The sequence below is a fragment of the Polypterus senegalus genome, chromosome 2 (genome assembly GCF_016835505.1).
Source record: "Polypterus senegalus isolate Bchr_013 chromosome 2, ASM1683550v1, whole genome shotgun sequence".
Lineage (NCBI taxonomy): Eukaryota > Metazoa > Chordata > Cladistia > Polypteriformes > Polypteridae > Polypterus > Polypterus senegalus.
Genome location: NC_053155.1, coordinates 134,515,839 through 134,534,155, shown reverse-complemented (window position 1 = coordinate 134,534,155; position 18,317 = coordinate 134,515,839). Strand labels below are relative to the sequence as shown.

At 40.2% G+C, this 18,317-nt stretch overlaps 1 protein-coding gene and 1 long non-coding RNA gene across 3 annotated transcripts in view; one reads left to right on the top strand and one right to left on the bottom strand.

The window, feature by feature from the left end:
* Positions 1–10,836, top strand: part of pros1 (protein S) — a 116,110-nt gene extending 105,274 nt beyond the window's left edge. For both annotated transcript variants that reach the window (XM_039744669.1, XM_039744668.1), the window contains exons 14-15: positions 2,443–2,674; positions 9,739–10,836. In XM_039744669.1, coding sequence (XP_039600603.1) covers positions 2,443–2,674; positions 9,739–9,884 — 378 coding nt within the window. In that variant the 3' untranslated portion in view covers positions 9,885–10,836. The remainder of the gene's footprint in view (positions 1–2,442; positions 2,675–9,738) is intronic.
* LOC120523392 lies at positions 4,259–8,986 on the bottom strand. The gene is made up of 3 exons (XR_005632613.1): positions 8,895–8,986; positions 8,632–8,796; positions 4,259–4,501 (listed from the first exon to the last, which is right to left on the bottom strand). It is a non-coding gene; the product is annotated as an uncharacterized LOC120523392 (long non-coding RNA).
* Positions 10,837–18,317: the final 7,481 nt, after the last annotated feature.

The following is an 18,317-nucleotide window of genomic DNA, read 5'->3' as shown; positions in this document are numbered from 1 at the left end:
CCTGATGTAATCCCACCTTTTATATATATATATATATATATATATATATATATATATATATATATATATATATATATATTTATTATTTATTATATCTCTCCTTTGGGGTGCGAGCAGCTGTTGCTGCTGTTCCATCGATATATATATATAACTTTTGAGAATGCAATGTATAGTTTTGTCCAGGAGGAAAGCAATGTTGCCTCAAATCAATGGCAACCTTTTGTAGGGTGTGCCCCTGAGACTTATTAATTGTCATTGCGAAGCAGAGCCTTACTGGAAATTTGAGGCATTTCAATTGAAATGGGAGATCAGATGGTATAACGGTGATGCCAGGAATACATTCAGAGTGTGGCGCTTTGCTTTTTTTTGTGTAGCTGCCTTCACACAGCTTCTTCGCTGCTTTATAAACAAACGCCATATAAGGCCATCGTTTCTCCTTGCTTCGCGGTTCTGTACTGTTTTATTGTTCATTTATTACGATTCTTATAGTTATTGTGTAGCTATTCGAGACTTACTTTACTGTTCAGGTACCCATTTCCTTTATTTAATCCACGGCTTGTACGTTATTTTTTACTCGTTTATTACGATTATATAGATATTTATTGATTCCCTTCTTTAGCTGACTGCCTGCTCATATAAGACGCTCCGCTGGTTTTTTGTGAAACAGCCTTTACACAGCTTCTCCGCTCTTTTATAAAAGAACGACATCACCTTGTCAATTGTGTAATGCATTTTTTGAACAGGTTTGATGCATGGAAGTGATCACTCGTACTGCGTTCAGTAAGTTCACGTGAGCTGCTGTCTTGTGTGATGTTGCGATGTCCACGGCTTAATTTAATGTTAGCTAAGACCCGGCACTTAAAAGTTTCTGGCTGCTCTCCGGTTGTAATATGACGAAGCTGCGCGAGCTCACTCTTGAGAATGCAACATATAGTTGTCCAGGAAAAAAGCAGTCTTGCCTGAAATCAATGGCATCGTTTTGTAGGGTCTGTGCCTGAGACTTATTACTTGTCATCGTGCAGCAGAGCCTTACTGGAAGTTGGAGGCATCTGAATTGAAATGGGAGATCAGAGGGTATAAAGGGGACGCGAGGAATACATTGAGTGTGGAGAAATTCTAGAGACAGCGTGTATATTAACTTGTGGATTTTTCTGTGAGTATTTGGTGGCAGCGTGACGAAGTTGCTTCCGGAAGACTGCGTTAGCTGCGGAGCGCAGCTCAGAACGAAATGAGGTGAATGGGAGGAAGCTGTAAGGAATGAGCCTGCCAGATTTCAGCCTTCTACCTACATGGGAAGTTGGAGAATTAGTGATGAGTGAGTCAGTCAGTCAGTGAGTGAGTGAGGGCTTTGCCTTTTATTAGTATAGATGAACAAAAGATACCTACTCAGCTATTTGCTAACCCTACCCTGCTACTGTATCTGAGTAACCAAAGTTGACCTCAATGACAGGTGCAAAGCAGCCTACAGAGGAGTTTATTTTGTGTAAAAAAATGCACAAAAAGTTATTTTATCTAAAGTATTTATCAAATAAATAAATTACATTTTTATTTCATTGTGTGACCCTTTTTGCATGCTTGCTTCTATATGAATAACCACTTTCTGCACCCTTTTTGTGCTGCTTTAGAAAATCACAAAGTTAGAGAAAATCAGTATCTAGCCATCACTATTTAAAGGGTTATAAAGAAAAAAACATGATTGATTTCAGAGCATATGGTAAGTGAAAATGAAGGTTTATGCTGAGAAAAATGTTTTTCAAATATTTTAATATCTTAATTGGTTCAGGAGACATTTTACTTCTTGCAAAGATTTCTAAATGCTAAATATGGTGATGTCTGCCTTCTTTGAAGGTGGCTGGTGGGAAGCACAGTAGGGGGAATAAATGGAAAAAATGTATTTTTAACCATCAGTCAACCATATAAATGATTGGGGAAAGTTTCAAAGTTAAAAAAAAAACTATACAGCAAAATATTTTTTTCTAAATTGGGTGATTTTTAATGGAATGTTCCTTCAGATAACCTTATTATGTTATATACAGTGCATTTCAATACTTAACACTAATCCAAGATTCTTTCTTTCCCTGTGTGGAGTTTGCATGTTCTCTCTGTGTCTGCGTGGGTTTCTCCGGGTGCTCCGGTTTCCTCCTATAGTCCAATGACGAGCAGGTTGGCGATTCTAAATTGTCCCTAGTGTGTGCTTGGTGTGTGTGCGCACCCTGTGGTTGGCTGGCGCCCTACCCGGGGTTTGTTTCCTGCCTTGCGCCCTGTGTTGGCTGAGATTGGCTCCAGCAGACCACCATGACCCTGTATTCGGATTCAGCGGGTTGAATAATGGATGGATAGATTACTAATACCATTTCTGTTTTTAATTACAACATATTTTGTTTGCTTTCTATTGAAAATGGTTAACTATTTCATGTTTTCTTTTACTTATTCTTTTATTAGGAAATTGTGGTGTTCATTGAAAATGTGAAAGTGGCATCCTTGCAGTCTAAGAGACTTTGTTACCCAGGAAACCTGAGTATGCAACTTATTACATGGAGCGACAAGATCCTAATTACAGCAAATTCCATTTGGAATGTTACCTATATAGACATACTTGAAATGGAAAAGCAAATGTCTGTTTTGGACAAAGCAATAAAAGGATTGGTTGATACTTATGTTGGTGGTATTCCAGGTACGGGTTGTTTTCATGTAAAACATTAATACTTAATTAAAAAATTATTCCTGCCACATTAATGTGTATTTTAGCTACAGATGCAGTCTTGAAAAAATGTTTTAAAATTATGCTTATGTCTTTATGTTTTAATATTTAATACCACTCACTGGTTCTAAACTAAGTTTAAGGTGTGTGCGGTATTAGAATTTTAGATTATGTAAAGTACAAGCCCTTGGAACAACACAGGTTAAAAGTAGTTATAATACCTGTCTTTGTTTGGACATTGTCATTTCATGTTTTGGAGGTAATTCTTGTCCTGAAGTTTTTCAAGACCCCTAAAAATGAAAAGACTAGTAAAATCATCGTGGTCTGTGCTCCACTTGAAACTTTATTAATCATTAGCAACAAATGTTGATAATCTGAACAAGGGATTGTTTCTTAGTATTAACCCTTTAGTTCTGGGGTGATTCTTTGAAAAGGGAAGACATAATTTTTTTTTTGCTGACATGTACAGAGAATTTTTTTTATCTTTTCTATTTAACTGTGGTACATTCTTTGCCTAGGCACAGATTAATGTTTGGTGGATAATTGGTACATACATTTCTACACTGAGGTTATTAAGTTTTGATTTTTCTTTCTGACTATTTTAGGAGATGCCCATATCAGGTGCCTCTCTATCTACCAAGACTAAGAGGGGTGTCACCTTATCTTAATAGTGAAGTTATCATTTAGAAAGGTCTACTGAATTGCTGTTATAGGTTCCAGTCTGCATATAGCTTATGCATACTACAAGGCCCCTAGTACATGTTACTGAATATCATCCTGGCTGTAGTTGAAGAAAGAGGGCAGCTAGTGTTGATTATAAACACAGCTTTTGCTCAAAAAACAAACAGAAAGAGAGAAAAAGATGCTACAGTGGGCTGGGCAGTAGTGCCACAAAATGTTTAATGTTATTATGTCTCTCAGTCTTTCAGTGTGGCTTCAAAACATTACCTCATTCAACATAAACTGTCTATAAGCAGCAAGTTGTTGCTGTAGTTGACAGTTAGAAAATAGCTGTCAGTTCTTGACTATCAAGAAACATTTACAGGAGGAATGGATATAACACTTCTGTTTTACAAAAAGTTTGTACCCATTAAGTTAGTAATGAGAAGGGTTATGGTCAGCAGTAAAAAAAAAATCTGGAAATATATTTATACTGTAGTGGGCTGGCGCCCTGCCCGGGGTTTGTTTCCTGCCTTGCTCCCTGTATTGGCTTGGCTCCAGCAGACCCCTGTGACCCTGTAAGGATATAGCGGGTTGGATAATGGATTGATGGATGGATATATATGTATATACATATACAGTATATATATATATATACTGTATATATAATATGTATGTACAGTATATATACAGTATAAGTATGTATGTGTGTGTATATATATATATATATATATATGTATATGTGTGTGTGTGTATGTATGTGTGCATATACCTGTGTGTATATATATATATGTATGTGTATATATATATATATATATATATATGTATATATATATATATATATATATATATATATATATATATAAAGATAAATCAGAAGACAACATAAAGGTTTGGGGTTTCCGGCCCCGTATACTGAAAATTGATCCACAATACTTTATAAACCCAGTGCATGACAACCAAAAGATGGTGTCAGCGGACATTTATGGAGGTGGGGCCGGAAGTGGAGGAATGCTGGGAAGGAGCCGTTGTGGAAGATGGGAATGATGACGTCATGAGCAGTGGACGGAGGAAGGGCGGAAGTAGCGTAGTGCGGGAAGCTGTAGGAGGGAGGCTCATGGCGGCGGTGCGTCTTTTCTTCTGTAAAAAAAAAAAGGAGAAAGGTTAGTACCCCGCCACTCCCTGCTGGCGTATGTCTTCACGAATGTATTAAGGTCCTTCCGCGGCCCCCTACTCGCACATGCGTGACACGACCAAGCCTAGACCCCCCCCCTTCGTCTAGAACCGTCAGGTCGGGCGGACCTAACCGAGAGGTCGTGAATACGAGAGAGGGCATCGACATTGGCCTGAAGGTTGCCACGACGATAAGTGACGGCGAACTTGTATGGTTGCAAATCCAGAAACCACCTGGTGACTCAGGGATTCGACTCTTTGTGTAGTGACATCCACTGAAGAGCAGCGTGATCAGTCACCAGAGTGAACTTGCGACCCAACAGGTAGTAACGTAGGTGTGTCACCGCCCACTTAATGGCCAAGGCTTCCCTCTCCACTGCCGCGTACCTGGTCTCCCGGTCCAACAGTTTTCCAGCTTAGGTTCATCACGGGGTGGTCGACGCCATCGATACTTTGGCTCAACACGGCACCTGGGCCTGTGTCCGAAGCATCGGTCTGGAGAATAAAGAGAAGACCAAAATCCGGGGTTCTTAACACAGGTGCAGATGTTAGGGCCTTTTTTAAGTCAGCGAATGCATGTTCCACCTTGTCGTTCCATACCACATACAAAGGAGCGCCTTTTTTTGTTTAATTGGTCAAGGGTGCTGCCCTTTCAGAGAAACGGGGTACGAACCGGTGGTATTTACCCCGCTAACCCCAAGAAAGCCTGCACCTGTCTCTTGGTATTCGGACGGGGCCATTCCAGGATGTCTTTTATTTTGGAGCATTGTGGCCTCACCTGTCCACGCCCCACTAGGTAGCCTAAATACTTGGCCTCCTTTAGACCAAAGAAGCACTTACGGGGGTTTATGCGGAGGCCGGCTTTTGCTAGTGTCGTGAGGACAGCGGAGACCTGCAATAGATGCTCCTTCCAGGTGCCGGAATAGATGACTACATCATCCAGGTAGGCGGCACTATAGGACTGGTGAGGCTTTAGCACTCTATCCACCAGATGCTGAAAGGTCGCTGGGGCCCCGTGCAGCCCAAATGGAAGGACCTTGTATTGCCAATGTCCACTAGGGGTACTGAAGGCGGTTTTTTCTTTGGCAGATGCCGTTAAGGGAATTTGCCAATACCCTTTCGTCATGTCGAGGGTAGTCAGATATCGAGCTGTACCCAGGCATTCAAGAAGGTCAAGAAGGGCATCGAACTTGGAGACCTGGTTTAGATGTCTGAAGTCATTACAGAATCTCCAGGAGCCGTCAGGCTTGGAGACGAGGACAATAGGACTGGACCAGGGACTATGGCTCTCTTCCACAATATCCATGTCCAACATCCGTTGAACCTCCAGTTCCACTTCAGTGCGTTTTGCTTCCGGGAGTTTATAGGGCCTCTCCCGGACGACAACTCGGCACCGTGACTATATCGTGCTCAATCAGCGAAGTTCGGCCTGGTGACTCGCTCACTACTTCGGGAAAGGCCAGGATCGCATGGGTTAATTTCTGCCGTTGTTGGGGTGTCAGCTCATCACCGAGGTTAAAGGCAGACGTGCACATGAATAGGGAGAGGGATCTACGAGAGTCGGAAGACTCTTCCCTGTCTTCCAACGTTTTAATAAATTCACATGGTAGATCCTCTCGCTCGGCCGATGATTTGGTTGTTTAACCAAATAATCGACGAGTACCTTTCTTTCCTTAACCTCGTAGGGCCCCTGCCAATGAGCTAGTAGTTTAGAATGGGAGGTAGGAATGAGTACCATCATTCGATCAACCGGGTGGAACTCCCGGAGGACTGAGTTACGATTGTAACACCAGGCTTGCGCTGCCTGCGTACGAGTCACATGTTCTTTTAGGAGTGGCCTGATTTTATCGAGCCTGTCATGCAGTTGCGCCACATACTGTAAAATATTGGTGGAGGGCAGGGACTCGGCCTCCCAACCTTCTTTGAGTATATCCAAAAGTCCTCGGGCTGCCGTCCATATAACAACTCAAAAGGGGAGAAACCCGTAGAGGCCTGGGGTACCTCCCAGTAAGCAAAAAGCACGAGTGGGAGGAGCTGGTCCCAGTTCCTACCGTCCGCGTTGACTACCTTGCTTAGCATCTGTTTAAGAGTCTGGTTTAAACGTCCTACCAGCCCGTCTGTTTGCGGGTGATAGACAGACGTCTTCAGGTGCTTTATACGGAGCAATCTGGCAACCTCCCTGAACTTATCCAAGGTAAAGGGCGTACCTTGGTCCGTAAGGACTTTTCTGGGTATGCCCACTCTAGAAAATAGGTTGACTAACTCCCGTACAATGTTCTTTGTGTTAGCGGAGCGCAGAGGAACCGCCTCTGGGTATCGGGTTGCGTAATCAACCATGACCAATATATATTTATGGCCACAATTTGAGGGCTCCAGGGGTCCCACTAGATCCACCCCAATTCTGTCAAAGGGGACATCGATTAGCGGGATGGGAACGAGAGGAGCGCGGTCCCTCCTAGGAATTTGGCGAATCTGACACTCCGGACAGGACTGGCAGAAACGCCGGACCTCCTCGTTGATCCCGGGCCAGTAGAAATGGAGCTTTATTCTCTCCAGGGTTTTTTCAGCCCCGAGGTGGGCGCCTAAGAGGTGAGCATGAGCTAGTTCACATGTCTCCCGCCGGAAGGTACGCGGAACTAACAGCAACTTCCGCACCTCACCCTCGTGGGTCGCAACACGATACAACAGATCATTTTCCATTACAAAAAAGGGCTCGCGTGATATGGATTCGTCAGCCTGTGAGCTGCCGGGGACAACAATAGCATTCCGGGCAAACCGCAGGGAATCATCGTTCCACTGTTCTCTGTTGAATGACGCAGGCGTGGATCGAAACTGGTGATCCAGGCTATTCAACGGGTCTTGTGAGCTAGTGACAGGAAGAGTTCCCTGGCTCGTGCCCTCCCCGGCGGATACTTCCGGGTCAGGGTCGGTCGCCGGAGAAGCGACCCCCGTGTGTCTGTGCCATTAAGTTCTTCCTGAGAGTACGGCGTGGGGACCGCGGGAGGGGAGCCTCGCCCCCTCATAACCAGACCCAACGAGGCCCCGGGAGCGGTGTGTGCTTTACAGCAGTTTCTGTCCGACAAGTCCTGTCCCAAAATCACCGGATAGGGGGGTTCAGGCAACCCAGCGACCGCCAAGCGAGTCAACTCCCCCTTCCAGGCGATGTAACAGTTTGCGGAATGATAGGACCTGGTCTCCCCATGTACACAAGTGACTTGCTGATGTTGGCTTAGCCATTGTCGCGGTAAAACATAACGGCGAGCGACAATGGTTATGTTGCTGCCGGAGTCAAACAATGCCACCACCGAGTGACCATTTATTAACATCACTCCCGTATTAGGACTTGCCAAGGGATGTGACGGGGCACAGTACCTCTCTGTGGTAGCCCAAGTGCAGTCCATTGGCTCTGTGTTCAGTGGACAGGTTGGTAGTAGATGGCCTACCTCACCGCACTTGTAACAGCGTTGGGAGGCCGGCTTTTCTTTGGGTTTCGGCGGCGCTTCCACAGCACGTCGAGTGGGCTCGGGGTCGGAGACACGTCCCTGTCGGTTCCCGCGAGCTTGCCTTTCCGACCCCCCGGCTCGGAGGACTGCGAGCTGACGTTCCAGGACTTCCAGGAGACCCTGCATGTCCTTATAAGGATGGCGCCGGACCTGCTGGGCGAGGAAACTGGGCATTGCATTGACCAGACCCTCACAGTCCACTTGTTCCACCACCTTCCGGGCTTGGGGACCCTCGGGCCGCAGCCAAATCCCCATTTTGCCCCAGAAGTCGAAGGCCTGCGCTCGGGCCGGCTTGTCAGGGTCAAACTGCCAGTTCCTCCACTCACTCGCCTGCTGGCCTGGCGTGATACCGTAGCGTGCCAGGATCTCCGTTTTCAGGAGGTCATAATCCGCGGCCTCCTCCTCGGGGAGGTCGTAATAAGCCCGCTGCGCGGGTCCCTTCAGGTAGGGTGCCAATATGGACGCCCACTCGGACCACTGCCACTGGTTCCGGGTGGCAGTCCGTTCAAAGATGCCCAAGTAAGACTCAACGTCGTCCACTTCCGATAAGGGCACCAGAGGGGGAGGTGTCGGTCGAGGTGGATCGTGTCTTACCTTCTGTGCAGCAGCCAACCTGGACTTCGTCTCTTCTAGCTCCCGGTTGGTCGTGGCTTGTGCTAGCTGCAGGGACTGGATCTGCGCATTCATCCCTTGCAGCACGGTGTTCAGGTCCTGTCCTTCACTCATATTTTCGGACTGTCTATCCTGCCGGCTACACCACTGTAAAAGATAAATCAGAAGACAACATAAAGGTTTGGGATTTCCGGCCCCGTATACTGAAAATTGATCCACAATACATTATAAACAGGTCAATGTACATGAATAAGTATATTCCCGGTGCATGACAACCAAAAGATGGCAGACAATTATGGAGGAGGGGCCGGAAGTGGAGGAATGCTGGGAAGGAGCCGTGGTGGAAGATGGGAATGATGACGTCATGAGCAGTGGACGGAGGAAGGGCGGAAGTAGCGTAGTGCGGGAAGCTGTAGGAGGAAGGCTCATGGCGGTGCGTCTTTTCTTCTGTAAAAAACAAAAGGAGAAAGGTTAGTACCCCGCCACTCCCTACTGGCGTATGTCTTCGCGAATGTATTAAGGTCCGTCAACGGCCCCCTACTCGTGCGTGCGTGACTATAGTCATGTTTGGACAAGCAACACACATTAGGAAGACTAATTATTTCATTAAAATTAAATATTTTTCAGTTTTAGAACAAATACAGCAAAAGTGCTTTTAAAATAATGGAAATCACATATAACTATAAAAAATACTGAAGTGTGAATGGTAGTATGGGTGTTGGAGAATGTGCGTTTAACATCCCATCCATGGCCAGCCTCACTGAGGTGCTATAGTGGAAAAGTGGGTCAGAAAATATTGATTGGTAGATAAAATAATATATTTCATTACATGAAATGTTTCCTGATTTGTTAGTGTTTAGAATACTGATGAAAATGCACTTTACAGTATGTGTCAGTTTACATGTAATGTGTCAAGATTTCCAAAATACAAAAGTATAAATATACAAATATACAATTTGTCCATCAAGTTGTTCCATATTTTTTTTTCAGCTATTGCATATTGTTATTTATTTATGTATATATTACGTATGTGATTTGAAGTTTTAATTCTGTACTCATTTTACTTTATTCTGGTCTTCTATTTTTAAGCTCATGTTCCTCTCTCAGCGACTCCAGTTTCTGCATATTATCATGGATGCATTGATGTAGAAGTCAATGGCAAGCTACTAGATTTTGACGATGCTATCAGTAAACACAATGACATCAAGTCTCATTCATGTCCTCCGGTGATTTGAAGCCACCATTAGTTTGATGACTGATTTATGTGTTTGATTTTAAAAGATATTCTACTGATCAATATTTCATGTGCCAGCCTTCAATGAAGTGTACCATATTATTGCCGTGTATTCCTTAACACTGCTGTGTGTAAAATGTAAATGGTCATAAGTCAGATTTACTCCTTTTGTTGTTATTTTAATTATTTTATTTTTGTATGTGTTAAATCACAGCATCGCATTCTGAAACCAATTAGCTTAGATATTGGTATGACATCTTCCTAGCATTACATTAAAATTCAGTTTTTAGTCTAGAATCGGTTCATCATCATTTATTGCTCCTCATATTTTCATTATGTCTGTCTAAAAATAATGTGACAATATAGGGGAAAATTGTGCATTTTAAACATAGTGAAAAAATATAAATATTAAAGCAGTTATGTTTCCTTGTATTTACTGTTTCATTTCTGCACAGTAGGGCTGCTGATTTACAAAAATACTATCAAATTGTTTGTAGGCAGTGACCCTAATAGACTTGAATACTACATCTATTAGTATTTTTATTTTTTTTTTGTAAAATGTAATTTCTTATGATATTTTATTAAATGAGACATTTATAATTTGTTATATTCACAAATGTATTCTGAAGACTTAATACCATAAAGCTTCTTAATTGTCCACTTTCTTATTTTTTCTTTAGCTTAATACACCTCTGTATTTTCCATAGTATAATTTAAGACACTTTTTAATGAGACAATTAGATGTTAATATTTTTTCTTGGGTTAAGTATTGTTTTTGTTGCCAAAAATGGTGTTGTCTGAATACATTACAAAGGACTTTATATAAAATGTCTGTAAGCAATGGAAATCAAGCAGTTAATTTTTTAAATGTTTATTTTTAGAATGTATGTTTTGTTATATATCAGGTAACAATGTGAATGTTTTTTTTTATAATAAAAATTAATACTCAGTGACTTTTTCATTGATAGATCTTAATTTTTCCTTGCCCATACATTTTTTTAACCTACAAGGCACATCAAGCAAAGCCATTCAGCCTCAGAAATATTAATCAGACACCTATCAAGTTTAAATGACAAATATAGCAGTTTGGTCCTAAACCCAATGTTCTGTTGTGTGTAATTACTGGCCAAAACGACTTGCCACTGCACAAGAGAAGTAAGCTGTTGTGTCAAGCTCTCCAGAGGTATGTACAGTATATATCCCTTGTGTTGCAGGAGAAGCCCTATTTCTAAGTAATTCTGAAACTGAATGCTTTTTATTGTGAAGTACTGTACATCTGAACTCCCTGTAAATATTGCAGTACATTGGAGTATAATGTGTCCTTGAATAATAAAAGGAATCAACAGACAAAGAAACATGCTAAAATTAGGTTATTTTCATCTTAAGTGTTGTGATGACTATTGGCACGTGGTTTCCGGGTTTCTGAAAATTTGATCTTTAGTCTGCATGAAAAAGTCCTTTTAAACATTCCAACTAGAGTGGTTTTGGATACTTCCGAATAATTTGTAGTTTAATACATAATAAATTCAATTGTAATCATTTTTTGAGTGATCATTACAATTATGCAGTATTTGCTGCTTGATAAAATAAAAAGTAATTATGAAGTTTTGTTAAATTTGCAGCAAATGATAGTGAATCCATAATTCTAAGTTTTTTAAATAATCTGTAAATAAAACCTTTAGTTTAAATTGTTGATCTCGCATTGAAAGAAGTTCAAACAAAAGTGTCATTTGACATCATACTATATCTTTAAGCCTTCAAACTATTATTGTGTATTTGATTGACTGCTGTGCTTTCAACCCCTCATTCTATTTTAGATGTTACAATGTCTTTGTTATTCATCAATTCTCAATTTTGTGTTTTCTTCCTTACCCCATTATTCATAGTAGAAGTAACTTGTGTCCTATGCATTTGTGAGCCACAATTAGAGAACAGGACAGCAGGAGATTTGATTTGGAGTGTTTCTAAGATGTCATGTAGTTTTTCCCTCTCTAATTTAAAATACAGCAAAAAAATAAAAAATACCAATTACTGCTTAATCGAATTCGGTAAAGTTTGCAGTGCAACTTCATGTAATAAAGTCTGTTCTCAATCTAATTTTTCATTTTCCTTAATTTTGCTGAACCTTAGACCTCAGTTCGCTGCCAGGAATGAGCAATATCACACCATGAAAAATTACATGCATGCATTCAGGTTATGAAAAGGAAGTGTGGACAACATGTCCAACTATCATCACAACAAAGGTCATGACATTGTACTGAACACAAAAAATACAAGTCATTGGTACATGTTGTTGAGCAAGCTACAACACAAAATTGAGAGGACTGGACTATCTATTTTTAGTAATGTTTTTCAATATTGGCAAGTCAGTGATTAATGTATGATATTCTTCTAGGTAAGAGAGAACCTTTTTTGGAGAGGGTCATAATTATCTACCTTGGCTTATGCTCTCCTGTATGCCTCAAGTAGAATGAATTTTCACCTGGTTACCTGAAGAAATGCATCCAATTAAAACAGCAGTAAAATGTATGATATACCATATTAGATACATACCTCAGGGCATGTTACAAAAGTCATGAATAAGGATTAGAAAGCTTTATGACAAGGATGTCTTCATCAGAGTAAACACTGAAATATTAATGAAAGTAGATAAACAATAGTAGTGTATGCATTACCTTGACTTTTTCAATATAAAAAACGTACAGTATCTAAAATATTTAAAACAAAACAGTATATAAACTCTTAATAAATATTCTGCATATGTGGATTGCCAGAGCAACAAGAAGAATGGGTGAAATCAATAAAGTTAGCAGAGTCTGCTGTTATATACAGTGTGAATACAATGCTGGATTCTGCAGCACAACCAAGGATGAACCAATTAAGATATATTTGCCCAAAAAGAGGTTACAGTGCACTCGCCTCCGAAATATGAGGGAAAAAACATGGCCGTCTTAACAGCATTATAGGCCCCTGGGCAAAGCAGTGCACTGGGGCCCCTACCTACACAACCACTCAGCAAGTCCCAACATACAGTACATAGATTAGTATGGGGCCCCTGGGCAATTGCCCAGTGTGCCCATGTGTTAAGACAGCCCTGCATTTCAGTCTTTGTCATATGTTCTGTGTTGATAACTTTTGAAACAATGCTTGTATTGTATGAAGATTAATCTTTACCAGCTTTTGGAGATATAAAAGTATGTAAATTATGTTTAATAGAAAAGTACACAATTTGAGCAACTATCTCTATCACAGCACCTGTCAAACTTGTGACTGGCAATGTAAGACTACTTTTAAATGGGTTCCAAAAAATCATAGGACAAGCATAATCTGTGAGCAAATGCAAAATACAAAAACAAAATTAGGAACACAACCAAATTTGGAAAATGAAAGAAACAAAACGGCCATCTAAAGTTATGCACTGTTGCAAACAAAGGTGGCCCTGCTAATTTAGTATGTGCATTTGAACAATCCCTAGCAGCAGAAAGCATATACAGTATAACCCTGATTTAATGTTCGCATATTTATCGTTTTCCCACATTTAACATTTTTTGGATGGTTTTGTTGGACCCAAAGAAAAGCCCTCTTCTGATCAAGTACAAGTGTTTGAAGTTCATATTATGGCTACAAGTGACTTTGTTCAGATTTTTGCCTTGTGTCTTTTTTTCTTTTTTTTTGACTGTTGAATTTAATTTTGTGAGTGATATGATTCTAATATACAGTAGACATGTCTTAAATGTATCCTGCATGTGTAAGATGAATAAAAACAACTGTAAGAGCCAATCTTAAAACATTGATATTAATGTTAAATTCACTTAAGTGTCTACCTATTTGAATAGAATATCTGTTTCACTAGTTACTTAGATTATGGTATAATCTTTTACCCCCTGTAAGTTAGTATGTAATAGAACTTTCTTAGCTATCCCTGTGTTAATTAAGCCAGCTAGGAAATAGTCTCACAGCTTGGACTGTTAGATTAGCCTTCTATTGTTTTTTAAGCGCTGATTGGCAGTTTTATTGAGCACATTTGTCTACTTGTGAGATGCTCCAACATTTTCACTTGAAACATCCTGATATGATTAAGGTGAAATATGACATAGGTATGCTAGCCGGTGTCTTATCCACTTTGTCCTATAGCTGATTTAAATTAGCCTCAGCAGAAATAGGTTTTTGCCCCTCAACTGTTGTGTAATTTATTGTATTTATTGTATCATTTTGAACAAAGTAGATAGATAGATAGATACTTTATTAATCCCAAGGGGAAATTCACAAGTAATCAACTGCAGAAAACAATTACATTTAGAATCACGTGAGAATGCCTTAACTGAAACCAATTCATGACCACAAATATAACATGGCCTCATATAAATGGTAAGGAACAGTAATTAGCAAATAGTAAAATTTCTATAGTTTTCCAGAGCTTTTCAAGAACATGCAAAAAAATAAAAAACATGAAATAAGAGACAATTAGCCTGGTTCTCCCTGTTTCATGGCATTAGTGGAAAAGCAGCAATTCTTAGTAAATTTGTTGGGTTCACTTTTGTCTGTGTACAGTAATATTCATTGTGAGTATTTTTCAACACTAGTATGTTTATTTTGCTTTGCATGAGGTTTAGGTCATTTTAAATATTCTAACATACTATCAATATGTATTGTTTGATTACCTGATTGATTGAAAAGTCCACCTAGAAGAATCAAAGAAACTTGCTGTCACGATTTGTGCACCAAACCCCCCATCCATGTGACAGCGTGTGCTGAGCTCAATTGAAAGAATAATCCAGCAGTACAAAGAGCTTAGAGTGAATTATATATGAGACAAAAATAACTGCTGTCGGGGGGGAAATGATGTGAAGCACAGTAACTAGGTCAGTTTGGTGGCAGACATATTTTAGCAGTTAGTAGATGCTCTTAAAACCCCAGAGGGGAAACGGCATTTGTTTACTGTAGGAAGACTGAGACATTTGCTGAGGTGGATTGCTTCATGTTGACTCTTATATTCCTCTAGCCTTTATTATGATGCTGTATGTTTGGTAATTGGCAGAAATTCAGCAGTGTTTAATATTAAAAATAAAGAAGTATGTGAGTCTCCTAGTAAGCAAGGCCATCTCTTCATATCACTTGGAACATGGTTACATTTATGGGACAGGTACTGCATATGAGGATTTTATATTATCTTCTTGTCTTTGTGTACTTCTTATGGGGGACTACACTTCTTCGGACAACAACATACTGTTGGTTTAAAAGCAGTACTAAAGCAGATGCAGTGGAATGTATGTGCCCATGTTTGTGTGTGATCTGTTGTCTGTTAGGGTCCTATTAAGAACAAATCCCTGCCTGACAGCAGTTGTAGATAGGTTTATCAAAATTATTGTTTTTGGTTAATAAATACAGTAAAATCTGTAGAAGCAACTGATTATTTCATTTTTATGTATGCAGTTTCTTCCAGATTCGCACCCCAAGAGATGGTGTCTTGAGTTACTGACAACTAAATCCTGTCCCAATCTAAATTCTTCAGTCTATCAGTAAAATTGGCAATGGACTCCAGGGGTCGTTACTGCCTTGTACCTGAAGCTGTAAGATTGGACTCCAGCTCCATCACCACACTGAAGGGAAATAAACAGGGTCAGGTAATTGAAGGATGGGAGACCAGTTTACTATGGAATCAAGCACAGATGTCAGACTTGCGTTGTCATGGGTCCCAAAATTTCATGGCGTCACTCATGCAGTCACAACAAATGTCCATATCCTTAATTTTACTGTGCAGACTGTGAAAGAGACTTGTCTCAGGAATAAAAATTTCATCATAGACCAAAAAGTGATGCTGAAGAAGACAATCCCAAGTCAAAGTATTTGTAACTGTCGTCGAAGCACCACTGTCAAAGTTATTCTGGTTGTCACGCATGCTCTGAACTTCTTCTGGAATATCTCGCTAACTAAAAGCAACTCTCTACCATACACCAGCTAAGAACTGAGTTCCATCTGGTGGGTGCTACATTTGCAATTTGTCGTTTTACTAGTTCATCTAACTTGTGGGTGCGTTTTGTTGCTTTATTAAAAAAAAATATATAAGACCTGAAAAACATTTTATCCTCTTGTATAAGATCTCATCTGGAGAACGGTGTGGGGTTTTGGTATGTATATTTCAAAGCTCATGAAAGTCGAGAGGAGAATGTAGAGGATAATTCTAGTTTTGCGAGGTATGAGCTCTGAGGACTGTTTTTGAGGAGTTGACCCTTTTTTCATTTAGTAAGTGAAGATTAAGAGGTTACATGATCATAGCATTAAAAGTTATGATGGAAATTAGAACACTGGGCTCCAGGTTTTATTTAAAATTAATTCTTCAACAAGAACACTGGGACATAAAAAAAAAAAACTTTGTAAGTGTTGATTTTGCTCAAACGTTTGAATAAGTTACCAAGTAGTGTTGGCAGACAATAGTATTTTGGAGACCTTTAAGACTTAGCTTGGTGTTGTTTTTGTTTACAAGATTTAGGGGAATAGGATTGATTTGCTTTGTTGGGCTGAATTTGCCCCTTCTCGTCATAATGAATGTTAATTAATGAGAGGGCATGAGATTCAGCTTGTGAGTATAGTAGGATGTGAATAGGTCATCTCGGACCTTTTCCTTTATTTTAGTCTGTGTAGTGTTAAGCTATTCCCATTACAGAAGCCACATTACATGACTGAAAGACACTTTCCCTTAGAGGAGTCTTACAGAGCTCCAAATACAGTATTTCTCTAACATACCCAAAACATATTTTTATTTCCCACTGTTTATCAGTCAGTGCTCACATCAAACTACGAAAATGTTTCTTCCCCTCATTGTTTACTACTGAGTGCAACAGAGGGCCATACAGGTATCACCAATCAACTCATTGACATCAAATGCAACAAATAGTGTATAGTTGATGTTTAAACATCATTGTGATTTACTTCAAGAAGTGTGTAATAGTAGGCTGTTGTACCATGTTAGCCATTATTGATGCAATGAGAAGTCAAGCAAAATGACACTGTGACGATGCAAGTCCACTCCAGGCTCCCTTTTCACTTCTAGGAGCTTCTCAAACCCAACTCCATCAGTAATGTAACCGGATGAACTGGCAGATGGGGACAAATCAAACCGAGCAAGGGGACAAACAAAAACAAAACAGTGTCCAAAGTGCAGTGCATCAAAGTTCCATAAATAAATAAATAATCTATAAAAACAACAAGGGGAGCTTAAAATCCCAAATAAATCCATTTATAACAAGGTTGAAAAAAAGTTCCTTTTTAAACACCTGGGGCCTCATGTATAAATGTTGCGTACGCACAGAAATGTTGCGTAAGAACTTTTCCACGTTCAAATCGCGATGTATAAAACCTACACTTGGCGTAAAGCCACGCACTTTTCCACGGTACCTCATGCCTTGTCGTACGCAAGTTGTCCGCTCGGTTTTGCAGACTGGCGGCACCCAGCGTCAAAGCAGTGCTACTGTTCCTGTGTGGTTACTCATTATTTTCATGACGCGGCTTTATAAATACACTGAAACTAACCGCATATTGTTTATTAGTGTAACGCATCTGATTGTAATTAACTCTTATCAATATAATGGTCCAGGGAACAGCCATAGTATTCCAAATACCATAACTGATTTAGCGTTGTTACTCTCACTGCACCTTCCTCTTCTTATTTTTCTTCTTCTTCTTTCAGCTGCTCCCGTTAGGAGTTGCCACACCGGATCATCTTTTTCCATATTACTCTCACTGCACGACTCAGAGTATTTATATCACTGTATCTGAGTGTGAATCACAGCAGCAGCTGATCGGAAAGAGAATTATCGGTATACAGCTTCAAGGACACGCTGTCTCAGCCACTGCAAAATGTTTTAAAGCCTTTCCTGTACAGACCTCGCGGTTCAGAAACAGTTTAATCCCAAGAACTTTAAATGTACTCAATCAATTGCTCCTTGTAGAACTGTTTGTACTTATAAGTACAATCACCCCACTGTAAACTTGCACTATAGTTATAATTATAATGTATTTACATATGATGACGATATCATTTTTAAGGTGGAATGCAGCAAAATATATTTGTTAAATTATACAGATAAAACTTTAACTTCGTTTAAATAATCTATATTCTTCACTGGGAGTGTCGTTAAGGATAGAATAATTAAACATGTACTACGAAGATATTTCAATGTTCTTTAAACATTTTGAAGAATCGGCGCTAAGCTTACAGGTGGCTCAACTTCTATTACAGAGCTGATTGTGTGGCGATCAGTTACTTGGGGAAAGAAAAGCACTGACTGCAGTGACGGCCACGCCAATATATATTGAATATTAAACAGAAAGAGAAAATAACAACATAGCTAAAAAGGCAGTGACATATTTCGGCAAACGTTAAATGCTTGTGTCATGAGCACGAGGCGGCTATGTAGTGTCTGCAACGGACGTA